At 34.8% G+C, this 20,946-nt stretch overlaps 1 protein-coding gene across 1 annotated transcript in view; it reads left to right on the top strand.

Annotated features, from left to right (window-relative positions):
* LOC135688776 (adenosine 3'-phospho 5'-phosphosulfate transporter 2) overlaps positions 1–20,946 on the top strand; it is a 159,356-nt gene that overhangs the window by 136,214 nt on the left and 2,196 nt on the right. The window contains exons 5-9 of the mRNA XM_089110055.1: positions 15,434–15,541; positions 16,677–16,774; positions 17,290–17,382; positions 18,444–18,555; positions 20,421–20,490. Of these exons, the coding sequence (XP_088966181.1) occupies positions 15,434–15,541; positions 16,677–16,774; positions 17,290–17,382; positions 18,444–18,555; positions 20,421–20,490 (481 nt within the window). The remainder of the gene's footprint in view (positions 1–15,433; positions 15,542–16,676; positions 16,775–17,289; positions 17,383–18,443; positions 18,556–20,420; positions 20,491–20,946) is intronic.

Raw genomic sequence — 20,946 nt, 5'->3', positions numbered from 1 at the left:
GGGATATTGCACAAACATCCGATTATTACACATACACCAGGAGGAGATGGTAAAAGACGAGGAATATGGGCCTCTGACACCCCATAGTTTATTGATGTTTCGTATGTGCAGTCTCTAGTTGGTTGTTAACAGTTGGTCCGTCGTCTGACTGCAAACTTAACGTTTCAAGCTCCTTTTTTCTTTTCTATTCTCAAAAATCAAGGTACACAACTGCTAGAGAGAGTTGAGTCCCAGAAAGCCAGGAGACCGTTTTGATAGGTGCCCCAAAGTTATTTCCTTCTTCTAAAGTCTATTCAGAATGCTACTTAAACCTTGACATTACTATCCGATATCCTGCATGTCGTAAACATGGTCATAGAATAGATTTATTCAAAGACAGGTATTTTTTCAAGGCATGTTTTCCAAATAATAGTTCGTGGGTATCCAGTTTATCTCTTACCAAGGCATTTGCATTGACGAGGTCGTTGATGCAGGCAGTGGCGTGAGTTTTCAACTGAAAATAAACATGGAACAACTGAGAACATTATCAATCGGAATAATGTAGCAAAAATAATTTGAAGTCTTTGGTTTGAAATAAAGTTCCTATCAAAAATTACCATGACTTGCTCAAATTTGCTTGTCATTCGAAATTCATACTAAGCAGATAATTACAAATTGTTATGTCACGGCCAATGATTGTTATGTTTTCATTAATATGCTTTGAGAGCCTTTGGAACATCCTTTCTCTACTAAGGCCTTCAATTCCCAGAGCACTATACTTTATTAGAAAGATATTAGATATTTTCAGTACAACAAATGAAATCATATTTTAAGGCGGTAACTCACGCTTCTAAACGCCGACCGTCTGAACGAAGAGTCCGTCAATTTCGGAATGATTTCTGTCTTTCCTTTGCCAATGTCGGTTAGATCTTTGGCAATCTTTAGCAGAATTTCTACGAAGAGGCATTTTATGTAAAACCTAGCATATTGGATTTGTGAATATTGGTTTCAGAATGGAATAGGGAGGCAACTGTTGTGTTGTATGGATATATTCATGGTATATGCTATTTCTTATAAAGTTTACTTAGCTAAAGAATATGAAATGTTACTTTAAAGTAAGATATAGTCATTATTGTACAGGGTGCTAATATTAAAATCACCAATGTTTGTAAAATCAGACCAATAAATTTTCAAGCTGATATCCGAAAGGGCGGTTAGCGGGATGGTATCTGAGTGTAATTGTAAATTTTAGGTCAAAGTTTTAAATTTCGATCATTAGGAAGAATGCAACAAGCAAATATGATTTAGTGAAACATTTCTTACCGGTATTATTTGCCAGACTTTCCAAAACTGTGAGCAAATTTGCTCTTTGGAGCTCGACATCTTGGAAATTCTGAAAAAAAATCAGTTGATAAGAATCTTGATAACGAATCTAAAGAATGCTGTAATTTTCTTGAAACTCACTCAATAAGGTAAGGTCCTAAACGACTCACGCATAAATTTTATGTTTAGGGATATGTTTATATGTTTGTTTGTGGATATATTTAAAAAATCTCCATAAAATAAACAAGAACAAGAAGAAATCTTAATATTTTAAGTTGGTGTCACAAATGATTGGCTTCAACAGTTAAATAGATCATTTTTGTTGGTGCTATCTTTACAGCTGTATTTTTTGGCACCGATGCCGTGGCCTCGACTAGATTCAATTTTAGCTCAATATGAGGGTAATCGTTGGATACGTGTTACCAAGGAGCCACTGCTTGACGACAAAATGGTAGCTAAAATCCGAAACGTTGGTTTCATGAAAGTTATATGAAACAGATCTACAATTTCTTTTTTTTCGTTTTCGTCGGAGAACTCTTTTGAGGAATAACAAATTGCCCCATTTCATTCATTTCTCTGCTTAAATGTAGCCTCTGTATTCTCTGAGGACGAGATAGCAGTGGCATGTTTTCGGAATTTAATGCACCCATTCTCCTGAAGAAATACTCAAAATTTTTATAGCACATCGAATCAAGCAAATAAAAAGGTTAAAATATTCCTAATGGCTCAAAAAGTGCACTTGGAAATAATTGTTAAGCTCACTTTTTTTTGCTTTTGAAAATAGCTTCTTTCTATAAGTTATTGATCTAATATTAAATGATAGATTAAATCGTTTTAGTGAAATAGCTTAGAAATTTGTAATCCCTACTTGTTGAATACATTCGGGCAACATAATAATTTAGACACAGTTCAGAAAATTATTCCTCAGGCCGAACATTACCCCAAAGCTTTCATAAAGTTTCTCAAGAAACAAGGTGAAGTTCTGAAGCTGTTCATAAATTTGTTGTTTGTTTTGAAACGATTTACTTGTTGTCGGCCGTTTGATTGCCATCTTAACCCTTTAAAACATTAAAAATGTGTTCGAAATTCACAACATAACTTATAACTGTGATGAAATAAGGTATTTTAAGATTATATAATCGTTTTTTAAGTGACGACTTTTCAGTTCTTTTTATTTTAGTCTTTTCCGGGGGGACTGAAGATGCAATTTTTGAGCTTTTTGTAGGAATGAGAGATTTAAAAAAGGCTAATAAAAACTGTACACAAGATAATCCCAAATATTTATTCTTTAAGTGTAACAATCTGCTTAAGCTTAGAAAACCTGGCTCTTTTTTAATTGATCTCCATGAATTTTTTCAAATTTTGATGATCATAAATCGCTGAATTCAGGAAACAAAACCTCGCAACAACTCACCCTTCCTTCGAACTCCGCGTTCCAAAAAACACCAACGGCTTTCTCCGTGTTTTCCATTTTAAAATTGAATAATTATCCAATTAAGACTTGAGAAAAAGTATCCACAAAAGATGAAGTTTATCTGCAAGCGAAATTTGCGTGTAGCAAATCAGTTGAGAAGTTCACAACGAAATTTGTAACGGTTTTTTTCGCTTTTTAAGGTTGGATTAATTTGACGTAGAAACTGTCGCAATGTCTCCAAGGATACCACGAACATCATGCATTGCTCATTTGCGACAGTTTGAATGTTTAAATGAAATACAGAAGATCTTGTTGAATAAAAATATCCTAGCTCCTATCTTGATATCATTAACACAACCCATGCAGATGAAATGAATTCATGAATTCAAAATCGGATGAAATCCTTTGACGAGACGACTGCACTTTAACGACCCACTTTTTTGTTTTCTCAATCGTTTACGAAAATTATGAGACTGCTGTTTCTTCCCATCTCACAATAATGGCAACGTCGGTTTGGCGTATTTTGTCGAAATTATTTGGTAAACCATTCGTAATTTTGACTCAGGCTTCACACAGACTTAGTTTTTGCTCAGTCCCTCCACCGTTCTCTTCCTTCCCCCCATACGCGTAAACTTAGGGGGGCTCTGGGGCTTCAGCCCCTCCTGACGAAAACCGAGGGGGGGCTGAGCCCCCCCTGGAAAATAAGGAAGTGCTTTACCAATTTTTAGATTAGTTTGTTATATTATTGGTTTCACGCATAAGATTTGTTGCATTAGATAATTGCATTTACATCAAAATAAAGTAGGAAATTATTGTGAACATAAGGTTGACACCTTCATATCAAGAAATGCCGCGAGAAAGAGTACATTTTGGGTGCCTAAATAGAACTGGTGATCTCAACCTAAAGAAACTGGTAATGATTTAAAAATAAACTTTCAATTTCATTTTTGTGTTTCTTTTTCCTCGATAATGAAAAATGCACGGAAAAATCGCCTTTAAGCCCTTAGCTAATCCACTTTCTATCCTGTGACATCAGCAGCTGCCATCAGGAATTGTCATTAATTTTTTGAGCCCCCCCCCTGAAAAAAATGCAAGTCTACGCCTATGCTTCCCCCGCCCCCTCCAAGCAATGTTGTTTGTTGAGATTTGGTGAAATACACTAAGGCAAGAGGTTTCCAGGCATTGTACAAAATTCCAAAAGAATATATTACCCAATGCATTGTTTGAAGATTTTTTGGAAAATTTTGTTTAGTGGGACCTTGACTGTTTGTTTCTTTAAAGATTATTGTCGTGACGTTTATTTCAGTTAATGGAGAAAATGACGCAGGGCGAAGCATCTTCCCTTGCAGGGTATTTTCGTGTTCTTCTCTTGTCTTCAGTAATGTCTTAATGTACTTCTATAGTTTTCAAGTTCTGTTAATAAATACCTAGGGCCCGTCGTGGCTCAGGAAGGCTCAGGTTAGGTCTGTCTCTATTTGATAAGTATCTTCTTTACCAGCTTGAGTTCACTCCTTGTATTTAATTCTGTTCTGGTTCCATTTGAATTTCTCAATGTGATCTTCGAGACATTTGGATGCTGGCCTAGAAATTGCACCTTACCTTCTTTCAGATGGTGTATATTTTTCGTTTTTTATGAGATGGCTCGTTATTCTCGAAAAATGTTTCAGGAATATCATGTTACTATACTTTTTCTAGAACGTGTGTTTTTATAACCATTCTAAGCATAATTGACACAAACGAACAAGAGCCCAAAGCCTTAAAAATGGCAAACAAAACGGCGTCGATTTCTGACCTGCATTTTCAGTTTGATATTGTTATGCTGTTCTGTAAACAATTTTATCTTATGGAATCGAATCAGCATTCTTTGAACTTTTTAAATAATTGAGCAATGCAATAATCTGTAAGATAATGTAAAAATGGCTGCTATCTTGTCTTTCCCAGTTTAAAGTCATCTACATATAACAGCATTACGAATACCATCGAAATACGTAGCATCTTTCGATGTTCAGAACTTGGTTCGCTTACGACCTATTATGTATTTCTAAGCTCTTCTTTATTTGTTAAAGTCCTGACGCTAGTAGGGATCTTCTCAATGTTTAAGATATCGCTTGTTTACTTCCCTTATCAGAATTGAATTCAAGTTTTTAAGTATTTGAGGCCATTGTGGATATCATTACTGTCTTGACAAGCTTTTCGTTGTTGTTTCATTCTGCTATGTTTATTTCAATCTTCTACTGGGAAGATGTAAGTCAAAGATTGTTTTGTCTGTTTTTGGGATTCTAGATTGAATTTACCTTTTAGTATCTGGGAGTTTTTATATAAACTGACAATATTGCAGAGTAAATGTGTCATAATTTGGATTGCGACTACGAACAGCGAACAACTATATCATTGTCTTTAGATTATATTAGTTCCAAGCTCGCGCGAATATTTGCCCATACTTTTGAACTTCGGCGACTAATTTGAAATAAGTTGTAATTTTTTCATATTTTAGTATTTTGACGGAATTGCAGAAATTTTCCCATACTTTTGAACTCTTTCCGAACCTTTAATATCAGTACGTAGGGTTTTTGACAATACTTAGGAGACTAACTTGAAATAAGTTTGCAATTTTTTCAAAATTTAGTATTTTGACGGAATTGCAGAAGTTTGCCCATACTTACGAACTTGTTCCGAACCTTTAATATCAATACTTAGAGTTTTTAACAATACTTAGGAGACTAACTTGAAATAAGTTTGCAATTTTTTCAAATTTTAGTATTTTGACGGAATTGCAGAAGTTTGCCCAGACTTATGAACTTGTTCCGAACCTTTAATATCAGCACTTAGAGTTTTTGACAATACTTAGGAGACTAACTTGAAATAAGTTTGCAATTTTTTCATATTTTAGTATTTTGACTGAATTGCAGAAGTTTGCCCATAGTTTTTGACAATACTTAGGAGACTAACTTGAAATAAGTTTGCAATTTTTTCACTATTTAGTATTTTGACGGAATTGCAAACTTTAAATAAGTTTTTTGCATCATTATATACTATCATTATTAACCAATTATAATAACTTTCTAACAATGACAGCTGCATCTCCAATAGAATTTGTCTTGAATTTGAAGGCGTTATCATTTGTAAAGATCTCTTCGTGCCATTGATTTTGGTATAATCCCTACTGTAACCCAGAATGATTTATTGCCAGGTTTTCAACTGCTAAACGTTTCAAACTGTTCACAATTTTGTTTCCAGTAACTTTCGAAAATATTTGAGTTAGAATCAAAACCAGAGGACATGGGGCAAATATGTAACAAAAAATTTGTAAGACACTTCCAGTAGAATCCCGATATAACGAACGCTGAAGGGAACCAGAATATAATTCGTTATATCTGGAGTTTGTTAAACCGGGAGGAAATGTTTTTTTAGGTCTTTTCGCCGTTCAAGCCAAAAGAACCTCTGGTGGGCTCGTTTTGATTCCAGCTCCTGTCCACATTTAACTCCAAAAACCAAGCTGAATTCAAATATTACTACTAGTTGATCGTTGTAAATGAAAATCTTATTGTTTCTATTACAATATTAGACCAAGACTTTGGCAAAGCCGGTATCACTTCACTTGGCGGCTGAATGTCGCCTTCGATTATTTCACATCCTTATTTGTTTACTTCTGGTTCTGTATCAAGGTCTCTCAATATACTTTTTTCGTCGCTCATTGCCAATGTCTCACATGTAAAAAGGTATTCGTTAGTCTCAATGTATTCATTCGCATTTGACGCGATTCAAATATGACGCGATAAAAATATTTATCTCGTGGTCTGTGTCTATCAACCAATGCTATAAATGTATCATCAGCATGTTTGGCCGATTACAAACACGATTTCCCCCAAGACTAAGTGCTAAATGAACACGGGAAATGAGGACATTTTCAGATCATTTTAATTTCGGATATCTTTCTAGTCAGCTTCTACTTCTCTCGTCCGTATCCTCCCTTTATGGTATCTTTCAAGTCCTATGATCCACCACCTTCCAGCATAGATTTTGTGTTATGTTTCAAATAAGTCACATGTGTAGATTTTTGTTAAATAAAATTCGTTCATTCTTCAATGATATTACTTATCAAGACCAAAAAGGATAGAACGTGGTTCATAGTTGAATGAAAACTCTTTGCATTGGCCTAATGTTTTTTTATTTTCTTCACGTACTGAGCGAATTGTGACGTGATTTTATGCTCCTACTCTACCTTCAAAATGCTACATCCACCATCTTTATTCACTTCTCAATATCTCAGTGTATACTTAAATTCACTCAGGGCCGTCGCTACGAGGGGGGGGGGGGGGAGTGTGACCCCCCAGACCCTAACCTTGTCGCCAAATCTTCGAAAATGGAAGTTTTGTCGTCAACCTCTTGGAAACTGGCAAATTTTTAGAAGAGAGACAGATAATTTGTCCATTGTCAAATAGATATTATCGGTTGTTGATGACAGCACCAGTCACAGTTGAAATTTGTGAAAACCTAACAAGAAAAATTGATGATCGTTGAAACTCTCTCGTGCTAAAGGCCAGGCTCGGTTTAGGCCCGGGTGGCAAAGTGGCGATCCCCACCGGGCCCTCAAATTACGGGCCCTTTCTGCAAAATTTGGAGTGTAGAAGATAATTTTCATAAACTGGAAACTACATAGAGTCACATCCAAGGCCCCTTACATGCGCGCTGGCTTCACAACTAAGCATCAAAATGAAGTCTGCGCGCAGGCCAAAGGGCTTCACTATGACCAACATCCACTATACAGAAACTCTATTTCAAATTTCGCACAAAGACAAATTTGTCCTACTTCCTAGAGAAATAATTTGAAACTGTATGTAGAGATCAAGGAGCTGTTGCTTTTAGTTAGTTATCTAGAGTCGCCATTGTTACATTTTTAGCTAATAATGACCTTCCACACATGATCGAACGTTGCCTAGGGTCATATCACTTTATGGGAAGAAAGTTATGCAGGAAGAAAGCTTCTCAAATTGGGAAATTTTTGGAATCAACTTTGCGAAAAAGCGAAATAGGAGCTTTGCAATAACAAACTTTCGCGTTTTAGCGAAAATCATGGACTTTGCGTGAAAAACATTTCTATTCAATTGATGTTTTCCTTCTATTTTTATTCCACATGATACCAGCAAAACAACGAAAAAGATGTAAAATTTGTCCAACAGAATAATTCTTCGTCAAAGTTTTCAAGAGGATCAACAGGAAAATTTTCTGGATATTTGACAAAAATAAATTTTCGAAAAGTTAGTATTTCAAGAGGTTTTGCATATCAATCCTTCGCGATTTTAGGCCATAAACGCTGAAAAACGCAAAGGTTCCTTCCCTCGCAAGTTTCTTCCCGTGAAATTTCTTTCCGCGAAAGTTTCTTTCTTGAAAGTAGTAAGCAAAAGTTAAGGTATTCCCCTGCTGCCCTTTAAGATTTTCTTTTCTCTGAAACCCTCTGCAAGGTGCATGCTTAAAAGTTATAATGAAGTTTTTCTGTTTGCTAATTGTTAAATAAACAACGTGTTTAGAATAATAAAGTTTGGTACAGACTAAGGAATCTGTATCGTTTTAAGTTCTCTCAATGATGTTTTAGTGTGAATAAGTTTGTAGGTCACTAGATTTCAAATTGTAGCCAAGATACTAACCTAGACAAATGAAACGATGACACATAAAAGAGAAGAACATGCAGGTCGAATTTTTGATTATTTTCTTGGCTCAATTTCAGAATACTTTATATATATTTATATATTAAGTTCGCTTGAAAATATTGCAAAAATTGTCAGACTAGGATTGTTTCTTTGAACTGTTATTTGAGTTTCTTAAATTTACAAATAGAACCATTGTTTCGCTGTTATTATGCAAAGTTTAACTGCATACATAGAATCCTTGATTTAAATAGAGAACCACAACCCTCAATAATTGATTTAAACTGAGCCTTTTCTCCCATTAGTTGGTGAAGCCCAAAAATGTTTATCTGCCACACCCTGAGCCGGGACCTTTTGGTTTTCTGCCACCCTGCAATTATGACACTGCGCAAAACCGAAATATAGCAGTTCGAGAAAAAGTATTCGCGAGTTTTATCACTGATAATTATAATCTTTTGAGGACCACGCCCGTAGCCCGTATCTGTTGCCACGCCCATTTCGTCAGCAAACCACTGGTTTTGCACCGCCCCCCTCCCATGAAAATTTTCTAGCGACGGCCCTGAATTCACTAAAGAACTAAATCACCTATGTTTGAAAAAAAGTTCAAATGTCAGACATAACAGAAAAATAAAAGAAAAGAGACTCAGTATTGTTTTAAACATATTCCCTTTATAAAACATCTCTTCATAATACATTATGCTATTATACATTTAAAAAGCAAAGGAATTAGTTATTTTCTAATGATTATAAAATATGGTTCAGTTAGTATAATCTCGATCAGGTTGATAAATTAAAACATATAGACTATTACTTTATTCATCGAATTGTTCTTACCGCATTAAACAAACTTTTCAAGGTCGCATGCTCATCACATAGAGTAAAAGATGGGGGAAGGGACCTGACCCTGTTCGTTCTCTCTTTAGAGATACTTTAGATCAACGAAACATTGGGCCATATAAAAAAATTATATCCTCTAGTTCTGAAATTTCTACTTGTCAAGCGCGCTTTCATTTCAAACAGGTTTGAAACCTGTTTTCTTATTCGACCCAACCTCGTTTTTCTTAGGGGAATTTTCTTTTCTTTTTGGTTCAATCTGTCCCTAGCTAAAGCCCGTTTGTTTACACTACAGTCAATTGAGAGTCTCTCGTTTTCTCGAGTCTCCCATTCTTCTGTAGCATCTTGCTTCACCTTTTTCTTTGACTGCTCATCCAAAGCATTAGAGGACAAATCATGTGAAAGGACCTCATCTTGTCTCTTACGTTTTCTCCCTTTGATCCCAGTCTCCAAAAATTGGGCTTGATCTCGTTGGTCGCAATGTTGATCCACAGCCACAATTCTTTCGAATTTGAAGGGACCAATCTTGAAAATGCCTGCCCCAAACATCATGGCAACGTCGAACTCCTCCTTGCAACTAAGATCGCAGACCTGAAAGAGTTGCTCGAGTTCTTTCATTATTTCCCTGAAAGATTTTGAGCTTTCAACTGGATCCAGTGTTGCAAAGTGGAGTAAAAGTTGTATTTCGACGCTCAGGACTGTCGTAACCATTGGATTCTGTGGATGAAGAATTCGGAGACATTTTCAGAAATTTGAATGATTTCGAAAAAATAGAATCATAATTTGTGATATCAAGTTACTCATTATCAAGTTAAAAAAGAACCATGATTTGTAATGCCAAGTTAATGGATGTTAGTTTATCTGCGTCAAACTTTACTGCTAATATCAAAATTCGATGTTAACAAACCTTTTCTATGTCTTCGATTGTGAATAGAAGGTTATCCAAAGATTGGACAATTTGTCGCACAATCTGGCCAATGTCTTCAAGCCTGGTGGATGCGTTATAGTCATCAACCTGAAGAAGTAAATAAACATGAACTAATTTTTTTTAAATTCACTCATGAGCAAATTGATGGAAATTTTATTTCTAAAGTGAAGCATTGACTCAAGTTGAATTCTGTAGTCTTGTAGGGATATTGCACAAACATCCGATTATTACACATACACCTCGAGGAGATGGTAACAGACGAGGAATATGGGCCTCTGACACCCCATAGTTTATCGATGTTTCGTATGTGCAGTCTCTAGTTGGTTGTTAACAGTTGGTCCGTCGTCTGACTGCAAACTCAACGTTTCATGCTCCTTTTTTCTTTTCTATTCTCAAAAATCAAGGTACGCAACTGCTAGAGAGAGTTGAGTCCCAGAAAGCCAGGAGACCGTTTTGATAGGTGCCACACAGTTATTTCCTTCTTCTAAAGTCTATTCAGAATGCTACTTAAACCTTGACATTACTATCCGATATCCTGCATGTCGTAAACATGGTCATAGAATATATTTATTCCAAGGCAGGTATTTTTTCAAGGCATGTTTTCCAAATAATAGTTCTTGGGTATCCAGTTTATCTCTTACCAAGGCATTTGCATTGACGAGGTCGTTGATGCAGGCAGTGGCATGAGTTTTTAACTGAAAATAAACATTGAAGAACTGAGAACATGTTTAGTCGGAATATTAAAACATGGAACATTAATCTGAATAATGTAGCAAAAATCATTTGAAGTCTTTGGTTTGAAATAAAGTTCCTTCCAAAAATTACTATGAGAATTTCAATGAACGTTATGTTTTCATCAATATCCTTTGAAAGTCTTTGGAACATCTTTTCTCTACCTTCAATAGCACTATACTTTATGAGAACGATATAAGAGATTAGATATTTTCAGTACAACGAATGATAAGTTATAAAGCTTTAGAGCCTTTGGAACATCCGTTCTCCACTTAATTCTTCAACTTTCTTTGCACAATACTTTGTGAGAAGGATATTAGATATTTTCAATACAACAAATGAAATGATATTCTAAGGCGGCAACTTACGTTTCTAAACGCCGACCGTCTGAACGAAGAGTCCGTCAATTTCCGAATGATTTCTGTCTTTCCATTGCCAATGTCGGTTAGATCTTTGGCAATCTTTAGCAGAATTTCTACGAAGAGGCATTTTATCTAAAACCTAGCATATTGGTTTTGTGAATATTGGTTTGAGAATGGAATGGAGAGGCAACTGTTGTGTTGTACATATATATTCATTGTATATGCTATTTCTTATAAAGCGTACTTAGCTAAAGAATATGAAGTGTTACTTTAAAGTAAGATATAGTCATTATTGTACAGTGTACTAATATTAAAATTACCAATGTTTGTAAAATCAGTCCAATAAATTTTCAAGCTGATATCCGAAAGGGCGAGTAGGGGGATGGGATCTGAGTTTAATTGTAAATTTTAGGTCAAAGTTTTAAATTTCGATCATTAGGAAGAATGCAACAAGCAAATATGATTTAGTGAAACATTTCTTACCGGTATTATTTGCCAGACTTTCCAAAACTGTGAGCAAATTTGCTCTTTGGAGCTCGACATCTTGGAAATTCTGAAAAAAATCAGTTGATAAGAATCTTGATAACGAATCTAAAGGATGCTGTAATTTTCTTGAAGCTCACTCAATAAGGTAAGGTCCTAAACCACTCACGCATAAATTCTTTGTTTACGGTTATGTTTATACGTTTGTTTGTGGGTATGTTTAAAAATCTCCATAAAATAAACAAGAACAAGAAGAAATCTTAATATTGAAAGCTGGTGTCACAAATGATTGGCTTCAACAGTTAATTCGATCATTTTTGTTGGTGCTATCTTTACAGCTGTGTTTTTTGGAACCGATGCTATGGCCTCGATTAGGTTCAATTTTAGCTCAATACGAGGGTAATCGTTGGATACGTGTTACCAAGGAGCCACTGCTTGGCAACAAAATGGTAGCTAAAATCCGAAACGTTGTTTTCATGAAAGTTATATGAAACAGATCTAAAATTTCTTTTTTTTCGTTTTGGTCGGAGAAATAGATAAGCTTTTTAGGGAAAAGACAAACTGTTCTATTTCATTCATTTCACAGCTAGAATGTATCCTTTGTATTCTCTAAGGACGAGATAGCGGTAGCATGTTATCGGAATTTAATGCACTCATTCTCCTGAAGAAATACTCAAAATTTTTAGAGCACATCGAATCAAGCAAATAAAAAGGTTAAAATATTCTTAATGGCTCAAAAACTGCCTTGGAAATTAATGTTAAGCGCTCTACATTTTTTGCTTTTGAAAATAACTTCTTTCTACAAGTTATTGATCTAATATTAAATGATAGATTAGATCGTTTTAGTGAAATAGCTTAGAAATTTGTAATCCCTACTTGTTGAATACATTCGGGCAACATAATAATTTAGACACAGTTCAGAAAATTATTCCTCAGGCCGGACATTACCCCAAAGCTTTCATAAAGTTTCTCAAGAAACAAGGTGGAGTTCTGAGGAGGTTCATAAATTTGTTGTTTGTTTTGAAACGATTTACTTGTTGTCGGCCGTTTGATTGCCATCTTAACCCTTTTAAACATTAAAAATGTGTAGGAAATTTACAACATACCTAATAACTGTGATGAAATAAGGTATTTTAAGATTATAAAATCGTTTTTTATGAGACGACTTTTCAGTTGTTTTGAATTTAGTCTTTTCCGGGACTGAAGATGTAGTTTTTGAGCTTTTTGTAGGAATGAGAGATTTAAAAAAGGCTGATGAAATTGTACACAAGATAATCCCAAATATTTATTCTTTAAATATAACAATCTGCTTAAGCTAGAAAAATTTGCTCTTTTTTAATTGATCTCCATGAATTTTTTCAAATCTTGATGATCATAAATCGCTGAATTCAGGAATCAAAACTGCACAACAACTCACCCTTCCTTCGAACTCCGCGTTCCAAAAAACACCAACGGCTTTCTCCGTGTTTTCCATTTTAAAATTGAACAATTATCCAATTAAAATTTGAGAAAAAGTATCCGCAAAAGATGAAGTTTATCCGCAAGCGAAATTTGCGTGTAGCAAATCAGTTGAAAAGTTCGCAACAAAATTTGTAACGGTTTTTTCGCTTTTTAAAGTTTGACTAATTTGACGTAGAAACTGTCGCAATGTCTCCAAGGATACCACGAACATCATGCATTGCTCATTTGCGACAGTTTGAATGTCTAAAAAGAAATGCAAAATATCTTGATGAATCAAAATATCCCAAACTCCTATCTTGATATATGTACATAAATATAAAGTTCTCCTTGGAGTCTTTTATCGGCATGTTGTTTAATGAAAGTGCATTTATGAGTTCAACAACGCAGGGAAACCTTTGAGAATTGTAAAAATGCTACTGTAAATTGTTCAAAATCTTTATTTAGACCCGGTAGCAAAGTTTGATAATACACTTACGTTCAAAAAGTATTGGGACACACTTCGAAATTTCGAAGACATTTTATGCAACAAACTTGGAAAGACTTTTTTAAAATCTTTCCCATTAAATAAATATAGCAGCTATTTCTATGAAACTTTCACAAGACATTGTTGATGTTTCGATGCATTTTATGTACGCCAAACAATTAAAAAAACGTCGACCATAAAATTTCTATAGGCCTTGAGACGAAAACCTGAAGGCTCTTGAAATTCAAGAACTGAGTTAAGAGAAGCGCTTACAAATTGCTTTCTACTAAAATAAAGCAAATGGATTTCGCGATATTGCATCTATTGTCCGCTGCTCATTGAGTGCAGCTTTTATGGTGTGTAAAAAGTTTTTCCGTACAAGAACAGTAAAAAATTTACCAAGGGTTGGCAGACCGAAGAAGTTTACGTCGCCGAGGGACGAAAGATCATTTCTGAGGGAACTGCGAAGTAATAGGTTTGAATCCTTACCAGACATCATATTGTCATGTAAAAAGAAGCTAAATAATGGAACATAAGCAAAAACATGGCTATAAAAGTCATGAAAAATACAAATTTTCCAACGTTATAAGAAGAAAATGCTCTCTCAAAGCAAAAATTAATCATTGACGATGATTACAAATGGCTTCTCCTTGAATGTTACGCAATTTTAAAAGTAGCTTGAATAAATGCAATAATTTAATAAAATTGTAGCATTTTCGTCGATGAAGTAAACTTTTTTTGAAGCTTAAAAGTTTGATTTTATAATTTCTTTTATAATTTTTTTTGTTATGCAAAGTGAAATTTAAGAGTTTTATTTGCTTGGACAGCTCTAAAGTTTTTGGAAGGTCATATGACTTTGCCATTGTTAGGCCATACAACCTTTCTGCATATTTTGCTGTTATAATCAGGAAAATCGAAAGAATTCTGTGTTTTCTTGGCTATGCTTCATAAGTTGAAGCATTTTCTTAACTTTTTATTCCATTTTGGGGAAACGTAGGCCTAGATTATTTGTAGAAAGACTGCCCAAATCTGAAAAAGTTTCCGTTGCAAAACCGAATCCAACGGATCGCCATAATTCGTTTATCGAATTCGTCCCAATACTTTTTGAACGTAAGTGTATTTAGTTAGAGGGCTATTGTGGAGGATGATAACTGCGATGTTTAAATAAATAAATATCTCTAAATACTTTGAACTTCATGCATTGCTTATTTGCAACAGTTTGAATGTTTAATTTTTGGACTCATGTGCCTAAATTAATCATAATTCTCTAAAAAGTATTACTGCTTTTAAAAGTATTCGATCGTTTTGGTGATATCATAACGCAATTCACATAATTTCTAGATTAACTTCTATACTGTGATCAGTTAGATACGGACCAATCAAAAGACTTTCATATGTATGTCGAAAGCTTCTTTGTCGGATTGTTAAACAATTCTGATCGGAAATTCTTCAACCTTTTTTCCCAACAATCTTTAAATTGACACAAGGGTCCTTTTTCTTAAAAGTGACAAAGTTCTAGACTTTAATGAAAAACTAAGAAATTCTCTTAGAAGTAGAGCTTCTCAATGAAAAAAGATTTGGAAAGTAAGGAAACCCCTTAAAATGTGTGGTACCAAAGTCCAAATTTGCTATAGATGACATTCAGCACTGAGCCAGAGTTTGAGATATGCTTTTTCTTGGGAATATATTTTTGGATGGATTTGTAACTCAAATGTTTATAACCTAAATTTGGATTTGTAACCTAAAGAATCCCCCCCCCCCCCCCCGAGGTTTGAGAAGCAGCCTTTCATTGTTTTCTTTTTGTCCTAGGAAAGCAGTATTCAAGGCTGGATTTTATCGCTTGTCTGTGCATGAGCGTTGGACTTATATTTTTCACTCTCGCTGATAGTGAAGTTTCACCGAATTTTAACCACACTGGTAAGTGATTTAATCTCATTGTAATGGGTTTAAATAATGGGCCTAAGGAGAGACCCGACTTCCGAAAAATTTTGGTCAATTTGATGTGTGCAGGATAGCAGAAGACGTAACATTTATGGAATACAGAAAACATTAAACATTATACATACAAGGAAAGGCAGTGATGAGAATCCATGTAAAATAAATGTTTCGAAATGTTTTAAATGTTTCCTAGTATAGCATATACCTGTAAAACAGCTTTCAAAAGCCACGTTTTGTCTTATTTTACCATAAACTGAATATACTGTACTGGGAATTACACATCAGGCATGTTCATTAATTTTAATTGTAAGAACATATACAGTTTGTTTTGACGATTGCTTCGGAACTCTTTCTTCGACTTAATCTTTATGAATTTCCTTTGGAATTTAACACAGCACCTCAGATTTTGTTCTTACAGTTTATGCTAGTTTATTTAGGTATGAATAGGGTAAAACAACGTTGACTTTCATGTATATCCTCTTGCTCAATTAAAACATAAACAGAGAAGCCTGCTAAAGCATTAAACGTGCTTTGCTAAATACCTTGAGCTACAATTTACTTTGATTGGTTTCTTATCAAAGATGCCTCATTAAAGTTTCTTATCTTTTCGCCGTCGAAATTTTCGTTCTTCGACATATATTTTCGTTAAAAACTCATTAAAATTACATTTATTAATGTCGTTTTTGAAATAGCTCAGAATTTCCCTATATCCACTTTAGAAAAGCACCCAGGGAGTGTTACAAGCGTTTCACAAGTAAACGACACGGGGATTTTAGTTCATGTTAGCCACGTTCTTTCCAAAGTTATTTAGCCATGTCCGACTTCTTCAATAAAGCCCTTCTGAATTAAAGACTCATTGCTAACAATGAGCCATTGCGCTACGTAAGCATCCCATAATGCATTTTTAGACTGTCTAAAATCAATTACTGCCATTGTTTGGACCGTCGCCACGCTCGCAAAGGCCCATTGTTAGCAATGAGTCTTTAAGGATAAAACTATTTTTTGAATAGACTTTCTGTATAACAACGTGTATATGATCCCTATTTTCAAAAAGACGTTACCTTTCTTTTGCTATATTCAAATAATTATTCACGAGTTGTTTATTGTATTCCAGGGGTGATTCTTATATCGCTGGCACTGTGTGCTGATGCCGTGATCGGTAATGTGCAAGAAAAGGCCATGGTAATGTATGATGCCCCCAATACCGAAGTGGTAAGTGCATTTTTTATCTTCCTTGGCAGAAATAGCGCTTTGTTGGTCGGGCAAGTGCAGTGAATTTTCCCTGTTTCTTTCTAGAACGGTATTTTCTCTTAATTATTCAATCACAATATAACTGATTGTTAAGGAAGCTTTTTCTCTAAATTTGTCCTGTTCACAATTATTTCCACTACCAATTTACACTTTTCGTCCTTTCTAATGTTTATTTGCTTTAAATTTCAGTATATAGTAATCGATTTGACGATTTTTGATTTATAATAGTGTCATGAAAAAGAAAAGATATTTTGTGTTTGTAATGGTCTTTTTTTTGTAATTCAAGGCCAAGTATAACAAGCAAGATTTGTGTCATTATCAGTTGAATAGAAAATAAAAAGGCTCCCTGTTTCGTATAGACTTAATGTAGAATGATAAGGATTTACGATAGAAGAATACCTAAATGGGCCTATTTTTTGTTGTTGCTGGCGATGAACTTAATCAGCAATGTAGGATAGTATGTTTTTTAATTGTAGGTTCTTTACTCTTACGGAATTGGATTTTTCTATATTCTCTTTGGTTTGCTGATTTCTGGAGGATTTTTTGAAGCATTTTCATTTTGTTTACAGGTACGCACATTTCAGTTAAATGTTTTGGACGGTATCTTTCTTTATGTAGTTGCGAAGTCTTCCTGACGATTTTGAATATTTTTGGTGCTGTTAGGCGCTCAATCAGTTACTGTGTAATAGCCATGAACTGCGCATATTTTTGAACGATAATTACTTGGAGAGAGAATTGGTGATTGAAAACCATGTCGATTTGTTCTTATTATTTATTACTTAAAGAAGAATCGGAAACGGTAAATAAACCTTTTTCGTGCACACAAAAAGGGGTGAGGCAGTTGTTTCGCAGACAAAACCCAGATAAGAAACAGTGATTGGTTAAAACTGATAACCCTCACTTCCCTTCTTTGACTTTATATCCTTTCGCAACTGGATTTGAAACAAGCTTCGGTTTTGCAGTTATTTGGGAAACAAACGTGAATGGAAGAAATTCAACTGTTAACAGAGTAACAAAGTGCGACGTCATCAAAAAAATTATTATTCATTTTGATGATATACTCTGAAAGAAAAGCATGAAGTACCCCTGAAGTTGCAAAGTCAGATAAATATGTTCAGTATTAGTGAGATGGCCAATAAAAAATTTCAGATGTGGAACAAAGTTAGTTGTGAACCAAGACAAAATTTTAGTTATGAGCCAGTGTCTCAGTCATTCGACTGATTTTGCACATTTCGCAGTATTTTACAACGCGCTACAGGTTATATTGTCAGAATTTAAAATCATATAGCACATTTTATGATGTCATCAGTTTGGGATAGTACACGATCATTCTTAAACATTTTTGGTCCTCTAGTAGTCGCAAACAATGAACGAAACATGACATAAAAAACAAAACATGAAGACAATAACTGAATAGATCTGTGAAATAACACTTGATGTTTGTCATTTATGGGCCGTACTCTAACGAGTGTTAGGCAATGAGCTTTCACGTATTAATGCGAAAGATCTCAAGATTTTGGTGCTATCCAGCCTGCTAGAACGCACTTTATTGCAATTCGCATAACAGTTTCTTCATTCATCCATCTTATGCTGTGTTCATTATGGTATCATTTTCTGTTCTTTTTTCCAGCATCCTTTGAAGACTTACGGCTACGCAGTGGTTTTCTCCCTATCAGGCTACTTTGGCATCTTATATGTATTGACTCTAGTTCGATTGTTCGGTGCATTAGTAGCAGTCACAGGTGAGAATGGATTTTTGTAACAGTGATTTAGCAAAAGTAGTTTTATTACCCCAGGAAAAATACTCTCCTCCATCAGGCAGTTGGAATCCTGTACAGACACCTTTGAGATAGATTTCACCCTCCTCATTCCAGATCAATTTTGACATCTCTCATGAATATTTGTTTTACAGGCTGGAAAAACCATTTTAAGCACTTAAAATAGCACAAAGTTTTGACTTTACAACTTGCAAACTTATAAATTTAGTTTTTGACTTGAATCTCTTTTTATGTAGCATATCAAATTACGCCTAAAAAAGTTTCAGTTTGTTAACTTACATTGTAAAGAGGTTATGATTCACGGTTAAAAAATTTCGGTAAGGCAGGTTGCTAGATGGTTATGCAAAATTCCCTGATGTAATGAAAGCAAACAAAATTTCAAAGAATGTCCTGTCGAAGTTTCTGCTTCTGCTTTTTCTTGTCGAAATTTCACTTATCTCGAAAAAATATGGAAAGCCTTGTATTTATCATAAGGGATTTTTTAAAAGCAAAGAAATGCAAAATTGATGGTAGGATGTTTGCTTTTCCCCATCCATGGTGCCTCTTCCCTTATTGAACATCAAACCTAGATGAAAATTTCCTACATCGTGGAACTGGAAAGTATATCCACTACACTCTTTCTTTGTAAAAGCCAGTAAAATTAAGTTCAGGCGGACTGTTTTTAATTTTTTCGAAAATCTGAGACTGGACTATTGTTAATTTGTTCTTAAATTAATAGGGCACAAGCAGTGCGATTGCTAGCTTTTTCGCTCTAGGGAGGTGTTCAGGCCTTATTAGCCAACAAAGTGGGTGAGACAACCTTGATTTGCCGACAAGATTGAAAATTCACTAAAAAGGACCCTCGCATGGCTAAAATCTTCTTTTTGAGATAAAACATTGTTCAAAATTGCATTTTACAGAGCTCAGCCTCATATTGTTCTTAATTTGTTCTTACCTTTCGACTATTTTTGAGGTTCGTGTTCTCATAAAATTGTTTTTATTGTTTTTAAAAGTGTATGAAATAGTTTATGAGGCTGAGTTTCTTAGGGTTGCCAATTGGCCTTTTTCAGGCCAAATTTTCCTATTTTGGCCTTCTTCAGAATTAAATTGCCTGGGAAATTCGTTTTTGGTATATTACTTAAATTTGGCCTTAATGGCCTCTTCAGCCGAGATTTCGCGGACATTTCTTTGTTTTATATGACTTAGCAATACTACGGTGTAGACCTTAATTTCAAGTATTATCGCCAAATGTAATGACTAGCAAAGACTTCTTTTGAAGGAGGAAGGTGTTCAGTTTCATTTTGAGTTTGAGAAGCTTTTTAAGGCCGCTTGCGCATTGTACTTTTTGGGGGTTGTTTTGATTTGGTCTGCTCATGCGCATTTTTGACTAAGTTTGTCACCCATCTGGCCTTCTTCTGTAAACCTCATCTGGCAACCCCCGTTCTCTAATAGCATCAACCTAACCTCCCTGAACGTAAACAAACCGAGTTGTCGTCCTTGTCTCCTGGTTTTTTCTAAAACAGTTAGAGTACTTTTGTCCAGCTTTTTCGTCCATTGATTATCGCTTTTCATATAACTAACTCTTCACTTTTCTATCCCCTCAGCATTCATTCTAATTTTTTTGATTACTTTTATGTAAGACTACCACTGTTTTGTTTCCGGAGTAGGGCAAGGCTACTTACGAAACATAATGTTTAAGGCCTTACACATAAAAAGGGCCAAGTTATTCATAGTTACCGCTTCCTATTGTGAGTAAACTAGTATTTCAGTTTTAAACGCAAAAACTCAAAAAATATATTCCTTGTATTTAAGTATCGATGATTTTGCTAGTGAGGTTTTTTATATTTTAGTGACCACATGTCGCAAGGCAGTGACAATTGTCATTTCATTTATTTTCTTCACAAAGCCATTTTCCTTCACGTGAGTATTTGACTTTGTTATTTTTTTTGATTGATGCGAAAATGTTGATTTGCTGCAAAGTAGCATTTTGAGGCTACAGAAGGCTACAAATTATGTTCTTGCGTGTGGGTTAAGACAATTTTGTTATGGAAAAAATATTTCCCCATTTTGATGCCATAAAACATTTAATGTATTTGAATTCTGACCAAAAAACTTGAAATAAAACCATAAATTATCTCTAAAAGAGCATAAAAATCAGTTAAATTGGCTGCAAAGTGAAGGAGAGATACCAAGCAAAATAACTGAGCAAAAATATATGATAAAGTCATTTCTCTGCCAATTTGTAACTGTTTCAATTTTAAGTTCAATGCTGTTTTGTGCAGTTAGTTCTTGTCTTTTGTTGGTTGTGTTTCGAATTGTATTATTTTGCCTTAAGAGTGTTGAATAGACAATTAAGTAGCCATAGAGTTAATAGCC

This window comes from Rhopilema esculentum, chromosome 9 (genome assembly GCF_057945365.1).
Source record: "Rhopilema esculentum isolate cy_ngs chromosome 9, ASM5794536v1, whole genome shotgun sequence".
Lineage (NCBI taxonomy): Eukaryota > Metazoa > Cnidaria > Scyphozoa > Rhizostomeae > Rhizostomatidae > Rhopilema > Rhopilema esculentum.
The sequence above is the reverse complement of the archived record's forward strand: the minus strand, read 5'-3'. Positions and strand labels throughout refer to the sequence as shown.